This window comes from Aquarana catesbeiana, linkage group LG02, assembly GCF_042186555.1.
Source record: "Aquarana catesbeiana isolate 2022-GZ linkage group LG02, ASM4218655v1, whole genome shotgun sequence".
NCBI classification, from domain to species: Eukaryota; Metazoa; Chordata; class Amphibia; order Anura; family Ranidae; genus Aquarana; species Aquarana catesbeiana.
The window spans coordinates 798,815,728-798,836,198 of record NC_133325.1 but is presented as its reverse complement, the minus strand read 5'-3'; the positions used below and the strand labels follow the sequence as shown (position 1 = coordinate 798,836,198).

The window sequence follows — 20,471 nt, the reverse complement described above, 5'->3', positions numbered from 1 at the left end:
ATATACACTAACCGGCCACTTTATTAAGTACACCTGTTCAATTGCTTGGTAACTCAAATTGATAATCGGCCAATCACATGGCAGCAACTCAATGCATTTAGGCATCTAGAGGCGGTGAAAACTGCTTGCTGAAGTTCAAACCAAGCATCACAATGGGGAAGAAAGGAGATTTTGGTGACTTTGTGGTTGTTGGTGCCAGATGGGGCTGGTCTGAGTATTTCTGGGGATTTTCACTCACAATCATCTCTCGGCTTTACAGAGCATGGTGGGAAAAAGAGAAAATATCCTGTGAGCGGCAGTTGTGTGGAGGAAAATGCCTTGTTGAGGTCAGAGGTCAGAGGAGAATGGGCAGACTGGTTCCAGATGATAGAAAGGCAACAGTAACTCAAATAACCCCTCGTTACACCCAAGGTATGCAGAATACCATCTCTGAACGCACAACACATCCAACCTTGAAGCAGATAGGCTACAGAAGCAGAAGACCACACCGGGTGCCACTCCTGTCAGCTAAGAACAGGAAACTGAGGCTACAATTGGCACAGGATCACCAATATCGGACAATAGAAGATTGGAGAAGCGTTGCCTGGTCTGATGAGTCTGGATTTCAGCTGCGATATTCAGATGGTGGGGTCAGAATTTGGCGCATGGATCCATCCTGCCTTGTATCACCGGTTCAGGCTGGTGGTGGGGGTGTAATGGTGGGGGGGGGGATATTTTCTTGGCACACTTTGGGCCCCTTAGTACCAATTTAGCATGGCTTAGTCACCACGGCCTCCCTGAGTATTGTTGCTGACCATGTCCATCCCTTTATGACTACAGTGTCCCCATCTTCTGATGGCTCCTTCTAGCAGGATATTCCTCCATGTCACAAAGCTCCAATCATCTCAACACTGGACAATGAGGTCCCTGTACTCCAATGGCCTCCACACTCTCAATGAAATAGAGCACCTTTAGGATGTGATGGAATGGGAGAGTTGCATCATGGATGTGAAGCCGACAAATCTGGAGCAACTGCGTGATGCTATCATGTCACTATGGACCAAAATCTCTGAGGAATGTTTCCAACACCTTGTTGAATCTATGGCACCAAGAATGAAGGCAAAACAGAGTCCAACCTGGTCTTAGCAAGGTGCACCTAATAAAGTGTCCGGTGAGTGTATGTGAGTAGACTCCTGCTCAGGACTCTCTCTGATCTTCTCTGCTGTGGAAACCTGCTGCTGGGTGAAAAGGCTGACTACTGATAAAACACTAAAACAGTGCTGGAACTGCCTGTTTGTTTTTGGGGAATTAATTTGGGTTCACTTTTTTTAGTCAGGAACTGACCTGGGTTTCGTTAACGGCTTGGACTAGCAGAAAATATGTTTGTTTTTTTGCTATGGACTTGCTGTACAAAGTCTACGTTGAAGCTGTGTTTGTTTTCTGCCTTGCTGTATAAAAGAGCAGAACAATCCTGCCTGCACTGTTCCCGGGTGTCCCTGTTTACCACTCCCACCACCAGTTGTCCCCCCTTGCAAAATTTTAAATATTTTTGGTGAATGTGATCTAAATCTAAAGCATGTACCATCTTATTTCTATAAAGTGGTGTCCTCCTGAAATATCTTTGCAGTATCCGGCTGAGACCTCGTATGCTGCGTGACGTGTCGGTGACGGATACAAAGACCACGATTTTGGGAACGGAGGTCAGCTGTCCGATCGGCATAGCCCCCACTGCCTTCCACTGCCTGGCATGGCCGGATGGAGAGATGAGCACCGCCAGAGGTAGGGGGATACCAATATGATCTGGGCTTGACTGCCACACTAGGTCAATGCCACACCATGAATTCTCATGGTCAATGTCACACAGCAAATCCTTATGGTCAATGCCACACAACTAATCCTCATGGTCAATGCCACACAACAAATCCTCATGGTCAATGCCACACAACGAATCCTCATGGTCAATGGCACACAACGAATCCTCATGGTCAATGGCACACAACGAATCCTCATGGTCAATGTCACACCACGAAATCCTCATGGTCAACGCTACCCAACTAATCCTCATGGTCAATGGCACACAACTAATACTCATGGTCAATGTCACACCACAAAATCCTCATGGTCAATGCCACACAACAAATCCTCATGGTCAATGGCACACAACAAATCCTCATGGTCAATGGCACACAACAAATCCTCATGGTCAATGCCACACAACGAATCCTCATGGTCAATGGCACACAACGAATCCTCATGGTCAATGTCACACCACGAAATCCTCATGGTCAACGCCACCCAACTAATCCTCATGGTCAATGGCACACAACTAATACTCATGGTCAATGTCACACCACAAAATCCTCATGGTCAATGCCACACAACAAATCCTCATGGTCAATGGCACACAACAAATCCTCATGGTCAATGGCACACAACAAATCCTCACGGTCAATGGCACACAACAAATCCTCATGGTCAATGGCACACAACGAATCCTCATGGTCAATGTCACACCACGAAATCCTCATGGTCAATTCCACCCAACTAATCCTCATGGTCAAGGGCACACAACTAATACTCATGGTCAATGTCACACCACAAAATCCTCATGGTCAATGCCACCCAACTAATCCTCATGGTCAATGTCACACCACAAAATCCTCATGGTCAATGCCACACAACTAATCCCCATGGTCAATGCCACACAACAAATCCTCATGGTTAATGCCACACAACAGATCCTCATGGTCAATGCCACACAACAGATCCTCATGGTCAACGCCACACAACTGATCCTCATGGTCAATGCCACACAACAAATCCTCATGGTCAATGTCACACCACGAATCCTCATGGTCAATGCCACACAACTGATCCTCATGGTCAATGCCAAACACCAAATCCTCATAACATGCAATAAAACACGTTAAATGCACATATAATCTTAGGGGAAAGCTCATCTTCTATATTTTACCAATAAACTGTCACAATATTATTGTCAGACATAAAAAAAATTGGAACTACCACGATTTTATTCTCTAGGGTTTCTGCTTTCAGAAAAATATTTAGTACTGACCATCCATGCAGCTAATGGCTTTGGTGGGACTTCAGAAGTCAAGGGCAGTACACACTTTATCCACGTGTCTCATGTGAGATGTTTGTGGCGTTTTGTATTCCAGCGGCTGAGGATCTCAATCTGTGCTACGTGGCCAGCACCTACTCCACCTGCTCGGTGGAAGAGATCGTGGCTGCGGCACCTGAAGGGCTACGTTGGTTCCAGCTCTACGTGTACCGAGACCGCAAGCTGTCCGAGGGGTTGGTGCATCGGGCGGAGGCGCTGGGCTTCAAGGCTTTGGTGTTGACCGTGGATGTTCCGTATACGGGCAAGAGGAGGAGCGACATACGGAATAACTTTCGCCTCCCCCCACATCTCAAGGTCAAAAACTTTGAAGGAGTTTTTGAGGTGAGATCTTCTTTTTTTTCTTTATGTATGGTAACTTACATTCTGGCTAATAATGGACTAGTATCAGAAAGAGAGCGAATAAGGAGGCTTACATGAAGGCTTTTCAGCAAAATCATCTCATACTCAAATTTTGAGATGACTTTTTCTTTTTCCATGTTACTCTTTGTGGTTGCATCAAAAAAATCTACGACTTTTATCATTTCCAGCCAGAAAGAATGTTTTATTTCATTTTGGTAAGAGTGGGAGAAGGTTGGAGCCCCTGTCAGGTTTTTATTGTTAAATATGTGAGAAGCCGAAGCGGTAAGGGTGCCAAACCAATGGTCATAAAAGTCCAAAACAGGTTTTTTTTTTTTATTGATAAGGTAAATAGGAAACCCAATATATTTCAGGGCAGGGGCGGATCCAGGGGGGGGCAACGGGGCAATTGCCCCCTCCGAGAAATTAGTGTGATGAACAGGCCAGTCAGGGCCCAGGGATGAGTGTGCGGGCGGGCCAGTCAGCGGGAGTTGGCAGGTGAGTGAGCTCCTAGCGTGGGGGGTGCCGTGGCCCCGGGCGTGACATTTAGGGGGGGCAGTATGTGTCACTGGCTGCCTCCTCCTAATTTTATCTTCCTGTGTCCCCGGGCTCCGGGTGACTGTGATTGGGCGTATGGGGGTCACGTGAGGCGTAGAGCTGGCCTGTCCGTGATTGTTCCTGAAGTCCCGCCTCCGCACATGACCCCAATACGCCCAATTACAGAGCGCTGCGCCGGACACTGAACATGGCAGCTACAGCGCGGGGGAGAGAAGCAATGTGAGCCGCCGCTGTCTTCTCCTCCTCCGCACTGATGCAGGCCAGCCAGACACGAAGGTGAGTGAGACTCCCTCGTGTTACTGGCCCGGGGTGGGGGGAGAGAGAGAAAGTCAGTGTAGTATGGGGGTCAGTTAGTGTAGCATGGGGGTCAGTTAGTGCAGCATGGGGGTCAGTTAGTGTAGCCTGGTGGTCAGTTAGTGTAGTATAGTGGTCAGTTAGTGTAGCATGGGGGTCAATTAGTGTAGCATGGGGGTCAGTTAGTGTAGCATGGGGGTCAGTTAGTGTAGCATGGCGGTCAGTTAGTGTAGCATGGCGGTCAGTTAGTGTAGCATGGGGGTCAGTTAGTGTAGCATGGGGGTCAGTTAGTGTAGCATGGGGGTCAGTTAGTGTAGCATGGGGGTCAGTTAGTGTAGCCTGGTGGTCAGTTAGTGTAGTATAGTGGTCAGTTAGTGTAGCATGGGGGTCAGTTAGTGTAGCATGGGGGTCAGTTAGTGTAGCATGGCGGTCAGTTAGTGTAGCATGGCGGTCAGTTAGTGTAGCATGGGGGTCAGTTAGTGTAGCATGGGGGTCAGTTAGTGTAGCATGGGGGTCAGTTAGTGTAGCATGGCAGTCAGTTAGTGTAGTATGGGGGTCAGTTAGTGTATTTTCTGCCAGTGCCCCTCCCGAGACTAGGCTCTGGATCCGCCCCTGTTTCAGGGGTTCAAACATCCCCCACCCCTTCAGTAGGGCTATAACACAAAAAAAGGAAAAAAGTTTAATAGTTCATAAGGAATGCAAAACTTCACGTTATAAATATCTACCGTAGAAGTAAACTCTTATTTTATTTTTTTTATCTATTCATTAAAAAACAAATTTTACTGATACCATAAAAAAAATCATGCTAATATAAAAGCACAATAAGGTAATTGATATGAATGATGATGATAATATTAATCATAAAATACTACTACTACTACTACTACTACTACTACTAAATAATAATAATAAAATAATATAATAATACCATATACAAATAATAATCATATTACTATCAAACTCAATAAGGGTATTGGTGATAAAAAATTATAATAATTAAAATATTGTTATAACTCTTTACAAAACTAATAAACAATACCATATAAAAAATAATAATCATACTACTATAACACACAATAATATTTTAATTTTTGTGTTTTTTTTTTTTTGTTTTTTTATCATCAATAACATTGTGTGTTATAGTAGTATGATTATTATTTTTTATATGGTATTATTAGTTTTTGTATGGTATTATAACAATATTTTAATTATCGTTTTTTTTTCTTTTTTTATCATCAATAATATTGTTATAATACCATACAAAACAAATAATCAATACCATTTAAAAATAATAAACATACTACTTTAACACACAGGTTCATGATGATGATGATGATGACAATAATAATGAAATATTATAAGAATACCATATAAAAAGAATAATCAAACTACAGTAACACACAATAAAGTAATTTATTATAATAATAATAACAATACATGAAATATTATAATTCTACCATATAAAAAAATGTAATACTACTACTATAAAACACAATCAGGTTACTGATGATGATGATAATAAATGAACATATTGTAATAATGCCATATACAATTAATAACCAATACCATATAAAATAATAATCATACTATATAACACACTTTAGGGATGATGATAATAATAAGTTAAATATTATATTAATACCAAAATAAAAATAATGATACTACTATAATACACAATAAGGTTGGTGATGATGTTGATAAAAATATCAATAATAAAAAATTAAAAATAAATAAATAAAAACATTGTAATAATACCATGCAAGAATTTATATTCAATCATGCCTGATGCAGTCACATATGATGCCTGGAGATGTGAGAGAATTCTTGATGGCATTGCTGTGAGTCCAAGTGAAGCAAATAATAATAATAAATGAAATATTATAATGATACCATACAACAATAATCATACGACTATAACACACAGTAAGATTATTGATAACAACTGAAATATTATAAAACCAATAAAAAAATAATCATAAAATAGGATTATTGATGATCATGATATTATTAATTGCAATATTATATTAATGACATATAATAATCATACTACTATAACACATAATAAGATTATTGATAGTAGTAGTAGTAGTTGCTATTATTAGTAGTAGCTATTATCATTATTATTATTATTATTATTATTATTATTAGTAGTAGTAGTAGTAGTAGTAGTAGTAGTAGTCATAGCTATTATTTAGTAGTAGTACTGCAAAGGGTGGGGCCAACTTAATATTGAAACCTACGGACTAAGACTGGAATGCCATTAAAGTTCATGTGTGTGTAAAGGCAGGCGTCCCAATACTTTTGGTAATATAGTGTATATCTCACCTATTCTACCAGCAATAAATATGACACAGTCTAACCTTCTGATACCCAATCTACATCCTGAGGGCCACGGGGTTCTTTGATACTTACCATATGGCCCCAGCAACCAGTAGTGGGAGTGGAACCATTGATATGTAAAAATGGCTGTAATGGAATTGGCATTGATCTTTAACAGTCCCATGTAACATATCCTTGAAGAATGCAGCATGTCCCGAGTCTCCAAACAAACCTGTAGCATGTCCCCAGCCTCTGACCATCTCTTGTTGCACGTCCCCAGCCTTTGACCATCTCTTGTTGCATATCCCCAGCCTTTGACCATCTCTTGTTACATGTCTCCAGCCTCTGACCATCTCTTGTTGCATGTCTCCAGCCTCTGACCATCTCTTGTATCATGTCTCCAGCCTCTGTCCATCTCTTGTAGCTTGTCCCCAGCCTCTGACCATCTCTTGTTGCATGTCTCCAGCCTCTGACCATCTCTTGTTGCATGTCCCCAGCCTCTGACCATCTCTTGTTGCATGTCCCCAGCCTCTGACCATCTCTTGTTGCATGTCCCCAGCCTCTGACCATCTCTTGTTGCATGTCCACAGCCTCTGACCATCTCTTGTTGCATGTTTCCAGCCTCTGACCATCTCTTGTTGCATGTCCCCAGCCTCTGACCATCTCTTGCTGCATGTCCCCAGCCTCTGACCATCTCTTGTTGCATGTCTCCAGCCTCTGACCATCTCTTGTTGCATGTCTCCAGCCTCTGACCATCTCTTGTTGCATGTCCCCAGCCTCTGACCATCTCTTGTTGCATGTCTCCAGCCTCTGACCATCTCTTGTTGCATGTCCCCAGCCCCTGACCATCTCTTGTTTCATGTCCACAGCCCCTGACCATCTCTTGTTGCATGTCCCCAGCCTCTGACCATCTCTTGTAGCATGTTTCCAGCCTCTGACCATCTCTTGTTGCACGTCCCCAGCCTTTGACCATCTCTTGTTGCATATCCCCAGCCTTTGACCATCTCTTGTTACATGTCTCCAGCCTCTGACCATCTCTTGTTGCATGTCTCCAGCCTCTGACCATCTCTTGTATCATGTCTCCAGCCTCTGTCCATCTCTTGTAGCTTGTCCCCAGCCTCTGACCATCTCTTGTTGCATGTCTCCAGCCTCTGACCATCTCTTGTTGCATGTCCCCAGCCTCTGACCATCTCTTGTTGCATGTCCCCAGCCTCTGACCATCTCTTGTTGCATGTCCACAGCCTCTGACCATCTCTTGTTGCATGTTTCCAGCCTCTGACCATCTCTTGTTGCATGTCCCCAGCCTCTGACCATCTCTTGCTGCATGTCCCCAGCCTCTGACCATCTCTTGTTGCATGTCTCCAGCCTCTGACCATCTCTTGTTGCATGTCTCCAGCCTCTGACCATCTCTTGTTGCATGTCCCCAGCCTCTGACCATCTCTTGTTGCATGTCTCCAGCCTCTGACCATCTCTTGTTGCATGTCCCCAGCCCCTGACCATCTCTTGTTTCATGTCCACAGCCCCTGACCATCTCTTGTTGCATGTCCCCAGCCTCTGACCATCTCTTGTTGCATGTCCACAGCCCCTGACCATCTCTTGCTGCATGTCTCCAGCCTCTGACTATGTCTTGTTGCATGTCTCCAGCCTCTGGCCATCTCTTGTTGCATGTCTCCAGCCTCTGACCATCTCTTGTTGCATGTTTCCAGCCTCTGACCATCTCTTGTTGCATATCTCCAGCCTCTGACCATCTCTTGTTGCATGTCCCCAGCCTCTGACCATCTCTTGTTTCATGTCCACAGCCCCTGACCATCTCTTGTTGCATGTCCCCAGCCTCTGACCATCTCTTGTAGCATGTTTCCAGCCTCTGACCATCTCTTGTTGCATGTCCCCATCCTCTGACCATCTCTTGTTGCATGTCCCCAGCCTCTGACCATCTCTTGTTGCATGTCCCCAGCCTCTGACCATCTCTTGTTGCATGTCCCCAGCCTCTGACCATCTCTTGTTGCATGTCCCCAGCCTCTGACCATCTCTTGTTGCATGTCCCCAGCCTCTGACCATCTCTTGTTGCATGTCCCCATCCTCTGACCATCTCTTGTTGCATGTCCCCAGCCTCTGACCATCTCTTGTTGCATGTCCCCAGCCTCTGACCATCTCTTGTTGCATGTCCCCAGCCTCTGACCATCTCTTGTTGCATGTCCCCAGCCTCTGACCATCTCTTGTTGCATGTCCCCAGCCTCTGACCATCTCTTGTAGTATGTTCCCAGGCCTCTGACCATTTATTGGTATGTCCACAGTCTTTGACAAGTTTCTGTACCATTACATATACAGAATATTGTGTGTGGCCCCTGTTGATGTCAGAGGCAGCAGTTGAGGCCCCCAATCTCTAGTATGTAGTCCCACACAGGCCTAACCCTCCCACACTCCATCTGAAGCCTTAGATACACTTTAATTGTCTGTCTGTAGGATCAGTGCGGTCCTGACAACTATGGTGTCCCGCCCAACACCCTGGACCCTTCAATCAGCTGGAAGGATATTTATTGGCTCCGGAATCTGACCCGCCTGCCAATCATCATCAAGGGAATACTGACTAAGGAAGACGCAGAGTTGGCGGTAGAGCACGGTGTCCAGGGAATCATCGTATCCAATCACGGAGGGCGCCAGCTGGACGGAGAACTCGCCACGGTACGTACAATGCTTGGGGAGGGATACAACACTGGATATTGGTAAATCCGACTGAACAAGTCATTACACAATTGTAGTACATACTGTATATAGGATGTGTTTTCCTGGCCAATCTTTTTTAAAGTGACTTAAGGTAACCCCCCCCCCATAGAGCTTCAGTGATAAAAAGTGATGAAATCCTGGACTCCTTTTCATTCTACCATACAAAGGTGAGGTCCAACTGAGCGGAATCACCGAAATATGTTCCAGGGGCATCAAAACAAAAGGTGTGCAAAGCCTTAGTCAATGTTCTTTAGAAAGAAGCCACAGCCTGAGTGGAAAAGCCTGTCCCCTGTCAGAATGCTGTAGAGCAGAGCCCTTGCTCCTTGTTTTGGAGGCAGTGGTCTCTCTGCAGAGGTCTGATGTGCTCCCCTGCTGAGTTTAGAGCTAGCGCTGTCTTGTCACGGGTCTGTATCCACAGAAAGAGAGTGTGTTTAGGAGATTACAGGAGAACACAAGAGGGTGGACACAAGTGTCACAAAGGCACACTGGGTGCAAAAAGAGTCACTGGACAACACAGGGCTTGCACTAGAGTCACAGGGGTCATTGGGTGACACAGGATACTCACAATGCCCTGGAGTCATTAGGGTCATGGGGTGGCACAGGGTGCTCAAGGGTCACTGGAGCCATGGGGTGACATGGGATGCTCCGGGTACTCTGGAGTCACTGGGGTCATGCAGTGCCACAGGATGCTTAGGTGACACAGGATGCTCAGGGAGGGTATTCTGAAGTCACTAGTGTCATGGGGTAACGCAGGATGCTTAGGGTGCTCTACAGTCATGGGGTGTCTCAGGGTGATCAGGGTGCCCTGAAGTCATGGGGTAACATAGGATACTCAGTGTGCTCTGCGGTCTCCAGGGTCATGGGGTGACACAGAATCCTAGGAGGAATCTGAAGTCACTGGGATCATGCATTGTCACAGGATACTCGGCATGCTCTGAAGTCACAGAGGTCATGGGGTGACACAGGTTGCTGATGGTGATCTGGAGTCACAGGGGTCATGGGGTGAAGTGGGTTGCTCATGGTGATCTGGAGTCACAGGGGTCATGGGGTGAAGTGGGTTGCTCATGGTGCTCTGTAGTCACAGGGGTCATGGGGTGACATGGGTTGCATAGGCTGTTCTGGAGTCACAGGCGTCTTGGGGTGACACGGGTTGCACATGGTGATCTAGAGTCACAGGGGTCATGGGGTGACACGGGTTGCTCATGGTGCTCTGTAGTCACAGGGGTCATGGGGTGAAGTGGGTTGCTCATGGTGATCTGGAGTCACAGGGGTCATGGGGTGACACGGGTTGCTCATGGTGCTCTGTAGTCACAGGGGTCATGGGGTGACACAGGTTGCTCATGGTGCTCTGTAGTCACAGGCGTCTTGGGGTGACACGGGTTGCACATGGTGATCTAGAGTCACAGAGGTCATGGGGTGACACGGGTTGCTCATGGTGCTCTGTAGTCACAGGGGTCATGGGGTGAAGTGGGTTGCTCATGGTGATCTGGAGTCACAGGGGTCATGGGGTGACACGGGTTGCTCATGGTGATCTGTAGTCACAGGTGTCATGGGGTGACAAAGGTTGCTCATGGTGCTCTGTAGTCACAGGGGTCATGGGGTGAAGTGGGTTGCTCATGGTGATCTGGAGTCACAGGGGTCATGGGGTGACACGGGTTGCTCATGGTGATCTGTAGTCACAGGTGTCATGGGGTGAAGTGGGTTGCTCATGGTGATCTGGAGTCACAGGGGTCATGGGGTGAAGTGGGTTGCTCATGGTGATCTGGAGTCACAGGGGTCATGGGGTGACACGGGTTGCTCATGGTGCTCTGTAGTCACAGGGGTCATGGGGTGAAGTGGGTTGCTCATGGTGATCTGGAGTCACAGGGGTCATGGGGTGACACGGGTTGCTCATGGTGCTCTGTAGTCACAGGGGTCATGGAGTGACACAGGTTGCTCATGGTGATCTGGAGTCACAGGGGTCATGGGGTGACACAGGTTGCTCATGGTGCTCTGTAGTCACAGGTGTCATGGGGTGACACAGGTTGCTCATGGTGCTCTGTAGTCACAGGGGTCATGGGGTTACGCGGGTTGCTCATGGTGCTCTGGAGTCACAGGGGTCATGGGGTGACACGGGTTGCTCATGGTGCTCTGTAGTCACAAGGGTCATGGGGTGACGCGGGTTGCCCACGGTGCTCAGTAGTCATAGGGGTCATGGGGTTACGCGGGTTGCTCATGGTGCTCTGGAGTCACAGGGGTCATGGGGTGACACGGGTTGCTCATGGTGCTCTGTAGTCACAAGGGTCATGGGGTGACGCGGGTTGCCCACGGTGCTCAGTAGTCACAGGGGTCATGGGGTGACGCGGGTTGCCCACGGTGCGCAGTAGTCACAGGGTAGGGTTAAGGGTGTCACAGGTTATAGACGTACACAGGGTTTACTCCTGCTGGGGCTTGGCTTGTGCGTAGTGATGTACTGTTTGAAAGCTGAGCTGTGCATAACTTGGCCATTTAAACCTGGCGGCACAGAGGAGAGCGTCTCTTGACTGGCAGCAGGTGAAACCCAAATATGCTGGTGATCGTGCTCCAAAGAGGTGACCTGGCACTGGTATGGAGGAGAGGGGAGTGTGACCCGTCCAATCAGAAAAATGCTTGGGCATTGCTTATTGCAGAACTGTAGGTGGAAGGCCCTGGCTGCACTATAGTCCCATGACCCGTCCCGGTGACTTATTGAGCAAAGGCGCACTCCTTCTAGTGCAGTAAACCTACAGACATTGCAGGGGGTGCCTGTGTTGGGATTTCTGATTCTGCTCAGTAAAGCTAATGAATATAACTGTTTCTGTCACGTTTCTGAGGCTGTCCAAACCTTTTTCACAGATCGATGCTCTTTCCGAGATCGTAGAGGCGGTCCAGGGACGGATTGAGGTGTACATAGATGGCGGCATACGGACAGGAAGTGATGTCCTGAAGGCCTTGGCCCTGGGAGCAAAGTGTGTGTTCATTGGACGGCCCATTGTGTGGGGTCTTGCCTACAAGGTGTGTGTAGATTCATTGTCGAATATTGAAATTTGTACAAGGTTTATAGACCACTGGACCAGGTACATTCTATAAATAGAACCATTTATCCAACTGTCCATCCAGAGCCTCTGGTTTATAGACCGGATACATCCTAAATATAGAGCCATTTATCCAACTGTCCATCCAGAGCCTCTGGTTTATAGACAGGATACATGCTAAATATAGAACCATTTATCCAACTGTCCATCCAGAGCCTCTGGTTTATAGACCGGATACATCCTAAATATAGAGCCATTTATCCAACTGTCCATCCAGAGCCTCTGGTTTATAGACAGGATACATGCTAAATATAGAACCATTTATCCAACTGTCCATCCACAGCCTGTGCATCTGTGCCCCTTCACTCTCATGCCTCCTTTGAGAACACAGAGCGGAGAGCAGGATCCACAGCTGCTTTGGATGGAGGGCGGGAGCTGCCTGAGTTAACTTTTCAAGTGAGCTAGCAGGTGATTGGTTGCTAGGACCGCCCTCCATCCTAGCAACCAATCACCTGTTGGTTCACTTGAAAAAGTTCACTTCCCCACCTAAATCCAAAGCGACTGTGCCTCCCCCCCACTCTGTGTCTAGAGCTGTCCTGCCTCCCACTCTCCGCTGTGCATCCATGGTCCGGATGGGACAGTGACTCGGTCCACCATTTAATAATGCCTGATTTAGGGGGGCTTTAAATTGAATGTCATGTGTTTCTACCCCCTTTTTTACTGTTAGGGAGAAGAGGGCGTCCGGGGGGTGCTGCAAATTCTGACCGATGAATTTCGCTTGTCCATGGCTCTCTCAGGTAAGATTGTGACATCAGTTATCACACTTTTATTATTATTATGCATTTATATAGCGCTGACATATACCGCAGTGCTGTACAGAGAACACTGAGAAGGTCACATCAGTCTCTGAACTAGAGGAGCTTACTCTAATGTCCCCCCCCACACACTCTTATTATGCTACATTAATTAACAGCTGTATCATTAGCGCCATCTAGTGGCCAAAATGCTAAATATTGTATCATCAAGTTATTTCAGAAAACATTGGCCAGTAGATGGAGCTAATGATTCCTTTATTAACTAGAATTTATAGGAAAAATACTCTGAAGTTTAGTTCAGTTCTCATGAATATTTCTGATGTTTGTGCGGCAAATGTTTTATAAATAGACCCCGACGCGTGTTTTGCATGTGCCGGCCTTGAGGAGGGGTGTCTGCTATGAAAAGAGAGAAGTACTGCATGAGCAGAAGGTCCAGGTGCAGTCCCAGGGCCACCATTACAAATCATAGGGCCCCATATACAACCTACCTTCCAGGGCTTCGGCTGATCGTGTTTTGTGGACATCTTTCCTTCCTAAGCCAGTTCTTATTGTACCAGAGGAGCTTTAACTCTAATGCCCCCCCCCCCCCCCACAGTCACACACTATTAGTATACATTTATATAGCTCTGACATATACTGCAGCGCTGTACAGAGATCACTGAACAAGTCACACCAGTCTCTGTATCAGAGGAGCTTACACTCTAATGTCGTCGTCCCCCCCCCCCACAGTCGCACGCTATTATTATTATACATTGCTATAGCTCTGACATATACCGCAGCGCTGTACAGAGATCACTGAGCCAATCATATCCATCTCTGTACCAGAGGAGCTTACACTCTAATATCCCCCCCCCCCCCAGTCACACACTATTATTATACTATCATATAGTTCTAACATACTGCAGTGCTGTACAGAGAACACTGAGCCAGTCACATCAGTCTCTGTACCAGAGGAGCTTACACTCTAATGCCCCCCCCCTATCCAGTCACACACTATTATTATACATTGATATAGTTCTGACATATACCACAGCGCTGTACAGAGAACACTGAGCCAGTCACATCAGTCTCTGAACCAGAGGAGCTTACACTCTAATGTCGTCACCCCCCCCCACACACACACACAGTCATACACTATTATTATTATACATTTATATAGCTCTGACATATACTGCAGCGGCGCTGTACTGAGAACACTGAGCCAGTCACATCATTTTCTGTACCAGAGGAGCTTACACTTTAATGTAGCCCCCCCCCAGTCACACACTATTAGTATACACTTATATAGCTCTGACATATACCGGAGTGCTGTGCAGAGATCACTGAGCCGGTCCCATCAGTCTCTGATGATGTCATCTACTGTGACACTGCAGGAAAACCTGGCCAAGGGAGAGAAGGGGGGCGGGGAAGGTAAGTGACACTTGGAGATGTATTTATAAAAAAAAAGTAGCTATTCTTTCATCCAAACTGCATGTAAATAAGTTATTTGAGAATGGGGTGAATCGAATGGCTATATTCTCTGCAGATCGAATGTAATTCCTTAAAAAAAAAAAAATTTTAAGTGTGAACGGGGAAAATACCCCATTATGGCCACTAGATGGTGCTGAGCTTCATAGGAATGCAATATGCTCCCTCAAGTCCATCTAGTGGCCATAATGTGGTATTTTTCTCTATTCACATTTTTTTTTTTTTTGGGGATAAAATTTGATTCAAGACAATATCCTGAAAACATTTAGATTTTTCACAGAAAAAAAATTCCATGATGTAGTCTTGATAGATTTTTTTTTTTTTTTTTTTTAGATACGCGCAAATTTGCGTATTTAAAAAAAAAATTATTGTCATATGGTCCTATTCCTAAAGAACTGTCCTTGGTCCCATCGTGAACTGTAGATGACCTCATAACTCATTGTCTGTCTCTCCTTATTTTTTTTTAGGTTGCCGCAACGTTTCCGAGATCAACCGAAACCTCGTTCAGTTCTCCAAACTTTAGACGGCGGCGCCAATCGCTGTGCAGGAGCTGGAAAAAAAGAAACCCCGCCTCCCTCCAATAACCGGGGATCCAGTGTTAATTGTGAATTGGAACTTTGATAGGTGGATTGTTACGCCAAGTGCCTTGCGATAGGGTGGATCTGAGCCCATGTGATTGTAGGACAGGTCCTCTTTTATAGAAACAGATGGGAGGGGAAAAAAATGGCGACTAATTAATACCAATCAATACGTAAAATAGAAAACTCCGCCGCAGAACCGCATTCTCTTCTCTTCTTATTCTGCAAACCTCTTCTAAGAACTAGAAGGGCCCCGTCAGATTTTGGCGTCCCGCGGTATTAACGCACGTGGGCTGGCAGTGCACCGAAAACGCCCAGAAACCGGACGGGTGCCGCTTTTGGCAAATGCAGCTCGTCACAACCCATGGCACCGCATTCATGCGGGGTGTGGTGCGCTGCGACAGCTGCACTGCCTAAGGCTGCGTCCACGCTATACACGGGTGCGACGGCAGGTGCGCACGTTCCCGCGGGTCGAACGTATTGCAGCACATTTGTTTCCAAGGGCGGCGCTATACGCATAAAATGCGGGGGGGGGGAGTCCTTGACTCTTTTTTCCAAATTGTGCCGCAAAAAAAAGAAAAGCAGATGCGTGGGAAGGCCGTTGACATTTAATGGCACCGCCGCGTATCTGCTAAAAGGCAGCGCCAGTGGCGGGTGGTGTTTTTTTGTTCTTTTTTTTTTGGGGGGTGGCAAAAAAAACAAACAAACCCAGACCACCCCCCCCTTCCGCTCGCTGTCTTACCCCGTCTAGGTGGCGGGCAGCGGAATCAGGCATCAGGAGACGGCTATCGGGCAACAGCATCAGGCGGCAGGCAGCGGTATTGGGCATCAGGCGACGGGCACAGGGCAGCGGCATCGGGCGGCGGGCATCAGGAGACGGGCACAGGGCAGCGGCATTGGGCGGCGGGCATCAGGCAGTGGCTACTGTGTCCTTTCCACCATAGCTGCGGCTGTGCGACTCCTCCCCTCCACCTAGGCATCCAATAGGGTCACCTGTCCTTTCAGCCAATCGGGTGACTGGTCTCACAACCCACTTCCTGATTGGCCAGGAGGAGGATCAGTGTTAAAATAGCGAATATTCATTCGCTATTGTAACACACCTGGGTGGGCTCGTTTCGCATTCTCTGCTCCCCGAGCCCACCCTATTTTGAAGCCTATTTTGAAGCTCTAAGCGGTGCTTCAAACCCCCCCCATTGTAATCCATGAACCCCGAGTCCTGAAAGGGGCTGGACGCATGGATTGGGGGGGCGGCCCTTAATGGACGGGCGCGTTTCTGTGCATGTTAGGAAAACACATCATTTTGAGCACATTCCCGACATGCACATGGTGTGGGCCTCGCTCTAATGTATTCAGGGCCGGAACAAGGGTTGGGCAGGAGGGGCAGCTGCCCCAGGCGCAGCGCAGCAAGGGGGCAAGGAATGGACGCAGGATGGATCCTTGCCCCTGGGCATTGGATGTCCCAGTCCCGGTACTGAGTGTATTGGGTGCTGTTCTAAAGGAATGGCAATCGGTGTGCTAATGCAAGTATGCATGCATCGTGGTAACACGCCGAAACGCGTCGCAGCGGAAACTGGGTGACGGCCCTAACACCTTAAGGCAGCGCTCACACCTGTGCATTTTCCTAACCGCACAGCATAACGCGCGTTTTGGAAACGCTCTGCAAAAGTGGGACAAAATGTGCTAGAAATGCACCACGAAAAAATGCCCGACGCTCCATGACTAGAAAAGGTTCTGATGCCTCTTTGGGGCATTTGTTGTACATAGGGCGGCTCGTTTAAGTGAATAGGCTCCCTTAGGTGCGATGTGCGTGAAAAACGCGCAAACAAAAAGTGATTGCGCCTTCCTGCTGCGCTCAGCTGTGATTGGGGCCATAAGCAGACCTTCATCCTAAACTACTTGTTTTAATTGAATGCATTTTTTTTGGTATCTAGGTCAGTGGTCTCCAGACTGCGTCCCCAGGGGCCAGATGTGGCCCTTTGCTTGCCTTTACCTGGCCCTTGGAGTATCCCATCCACTGACACCATCAAAAGGGCCCAATTCCTCCTAATGACACCAACGATGGGGCACAACTCCTTCCATTGACACCAATGATGGGGCACTATTCCTCCCACTGACATCAATGATGGGGCACTATTCCTCCCACTGACATCAATGATGGGGCACTATTCCTCCCACTGACATCAATGATGGGGCACTATTCCTCCCACTGACATCAATGATGGGGCACTATTCCTCCCACTGACACCAATGATGGGGCACTATTCCTCCCACTGACACCAATGATGGGGCACAACTCCTTCCATTGACACCAATGATGGGGCACTATTCCTCCCACTGACACCAATGATGGGGCACTATTCCTCCCACTGACACCAATGATGGGGCACTATTCCTCCCACTGACACCAATGATGGGGCACAACTCCTTCCATTGACACCAATGATGGGGCACTATTCCTCCCACTGACACCAATGATGGGACACTATTCCTCCCACTGATACCAATGATGGGGCACTATTCCTCCCACTTATACCAATGATGGGGCACTATTCCTCCCACTGACACCAACGATGGGGCACTATTCCTTCCACTGACACCAATGATGGGGCACTATTCCTTCCACTGACACCAATGATGGGGCACTATTCCTCCCACTGACACCATCAAAAGGGCCCAATTCCTCCCACTGACACCAACGATAGAGCATTATTCCTCTCACTGACACCAATGATGGGGGATTTACCTCCCACTGACACCAATGATGGGGCACTTTTCCTCCCACTGACACCAATGATGGGGCACTATTCCTCCCACTGACACCAATGATGGGGCACTATTCCTCCCACTGACACCAATGATGGGGCACTATTCCTCCCACTGACACCAATGATGGGGCACTATTCCTCGCACTGACAGCAATGATGGGGCACTATTCCTCCCACTGGCACCAATGATGGGGCGCAGTTCCTCCCACTGACACCAATGATGGGGCACTATTCCTCCCACTGATACCAATGATGGGGCACTATTCCTCCCACTGACACCAATGATGGGGCACTATTCCTCCCACTGACACCAATGATGGGGCACTATTCTTCCCACTGACTTCAATGATGGGGCACTATTCCTCCCACTGACACCAATGATGGGGCACTATTCCACCCATTGACAACAAAGATAGGACATTTTCTACTCCTATTAGCCACAGTTCAGCCCCCCCCCCAAATTTAGTAAATTGGCCCTTTGTTTAGAAAAGTTTGGAGACCCCTGGTCTAGGTGAGAATGACGTTTTTGTCCAAACTTTGCACATGTTCACAAGACACGCTAAAAACGTGCGCCGAAGCCACTGATAATCGCACCCTGAAATGCGGCAAGCAAGACGTTCATAAAAATGCACGCCAAAATGCGAGGTTAAAGCTCTAAAAATGTGCATGAGCTTGTTTGCCGTGCCGAGGAGAGGCCCATGAAATGAATGGGGTGCCCTGTGCACGCCAGCGTGATGACGTGCCTGCGCGCCACGCCACATAGTGTGAATGGGAGTTAAAGGGCCAAAACACTTTTCTGCTGTGCATTGCATTACGTACATTGCGCGTTGCGGCACACCACAATGCACAGTGATGCTTTGCCGTGCGTTGCGACATGCTGCGTTGCCAAAAATGATATATGCCGGTTTCTGTTTTTTGGACATTTCGGTGTTGCCAGTCCTTTCATATAAACGGGCAACCTAAACGCAAAAAAATCAAGTGTTAACGCACGTGGGTTTACTGCAACGCCCCGGGATGCCAAGGTCTGAACGGGCCCCCGATTCTGTCACCCAATGACATCAAAGATCGCACAGCCCTGACAGTACTGCGTAGGGTATTGTTCATACTTCGCTCCACCCCCTCGTCACGGCGACAGGAAACCAGCACCAGCCTCTTACCTCATCCAGACAGACGTCCAGACCTCACCATCATGCTTGCGCAATTATTCCAAATCTTTCTACTGCTATCCGACCCCGGAGACCAATCTGGCTCTGCAAGGTGATCAAATAAAAAGTGGAAATCAACATGGCGGTGTCGTGTCTTTCCTTTTTCATTGTATTACATGGGATGTAGTTCAGCAATCGCCTCTGGACTGTCCCAGATTCGGAAGGACTGTCCCGGATTTGGAGGGACTGTCCCGGGTTCGGAAGGACTGTCCCGGATTTGGAAGGACTGTCCCGGATTTGGAGGGACTGTCCCGGGTTTGGAGGGACTGTCCTGGGTTTGGAGGGACTGTCCCGGGTTCGGAAGGACTGTCCCGGATTTGGAGGGACTGTCCCGGGTTCGGAAGGACTGTCCCGGATTTGGAGGGACTGTCCCGGGTTCGGAAGGACTGTCCCGGATTTGGAGGGACTGTCCCGGATTTGGGGGGACTGTCCCGGGTTCGGAAGGACTGTCCCGGATTTGGAGGGACTGTCCCGGGTTCGGAAGGACTGTCCCGGATTTGGAGGGACTGTCCCCATACTGGAACCAAATCTCTGTTGGTTGGCTATTCTCTCTCCAGGCTGAATGTTATTCGTAAGAAATGAAGTAAATGGGGCATATACTGCAGTATGGCGACTAGATTGAGCCGGTGATCATAGAAAAAAAAAAAAAAAAAAAAAAATATATATATATATATATATATATATATATATATATATATAATTTTTTCTTTTTTTTTTACATCAAAACATAACTGGAACTTGAAGCGACCCCAAACCAAAAATGTCACATATTGCAGCTTACCAATCGTTAGATGTGGGGGCTGCATTTGTTTTCTTTTTAGGCCCCCCCCTCCTGTTTTCACCTAGTGATCTGGCCAGTAACACACCTCCTGTATTAGAAGCACGCGGGACACCAGTTTGGACAGCCGCATTGTCAGTCTGTGGGGGGGGGGGTGTTAGATGGACTAGCAGATTTAGATACACTAACAAATTGAAGCAGAGCTCCAGCTCACACTTCATAATCAGTTACAGTTTTTTTTTGTTTTTTTTCTTTTGGGAAAAAGGTTTTATATCAATAAAAGCTGAGCATTGTAAGCACCCCCTGCCAGAGGTGAATGGTTTGTCTCAACCCTCTAACTGCTACATCTGCAGGACGGCCTCTGACTTACTGGCTGGATCATCAGGTGAAAAGTAAACAAAAGAGAGTCTAAAAAAGAAAACTAATGCGGCTACCACATACAAGAATAGGTAGGCTGCAATATAATAAATGTTTGCTAT

The 20,471-nt window shown here is 47.3% G+C and overlaps 1 protein-coding gene across 3 annotated transcripts in view; it reads left to right on the top strand.

Annotated features, from left to right (window-relative positions):
• HAO2 (hydroxyacid oxidase 2) overlaps positions 1 to 19,292 on the top strand; it is a 61,633-nt gene extending 42,341 nt beyond the window's left edge. For all 3 annotated transcript variants that reach the window (XM_073617521.1, XM_073617522.1, XM_073617520.1), the window contains 6 exons: positions 1,607 to 1,758; positions 3,159 to 3,442; positions 9,092 to 9,310; positions 12,206 to 12,364; positions 13,112 to 13,181; positions 15,134 to 19,292. In XM_073617521.1, coding sequence (XP_073473622.1) covers positions 1,607 to 1,758; positions 3,159 to 3,442; positions 9,092 to 9,310; positions 12,206 to 12,364; positions 13,112 to 13,181; positions 15,134 to 15,189 — 940 coding nt within the window. In that variant the 3' untranslated portion in view covers positions 15,190 to 19,292. The remainder of the gene's footprint in view (positions 1 to 1,606; positions 1,759 to 3,158; positions 3,443 to 9,091; positions 9,311 to 12,205; positions 12,365 to 13,111; positions 13,182 to 15,133) is intronic.
• The last annotated feature ends 1,179 nt before the right edge of the window (positions 19,293 to 20,471 follow it).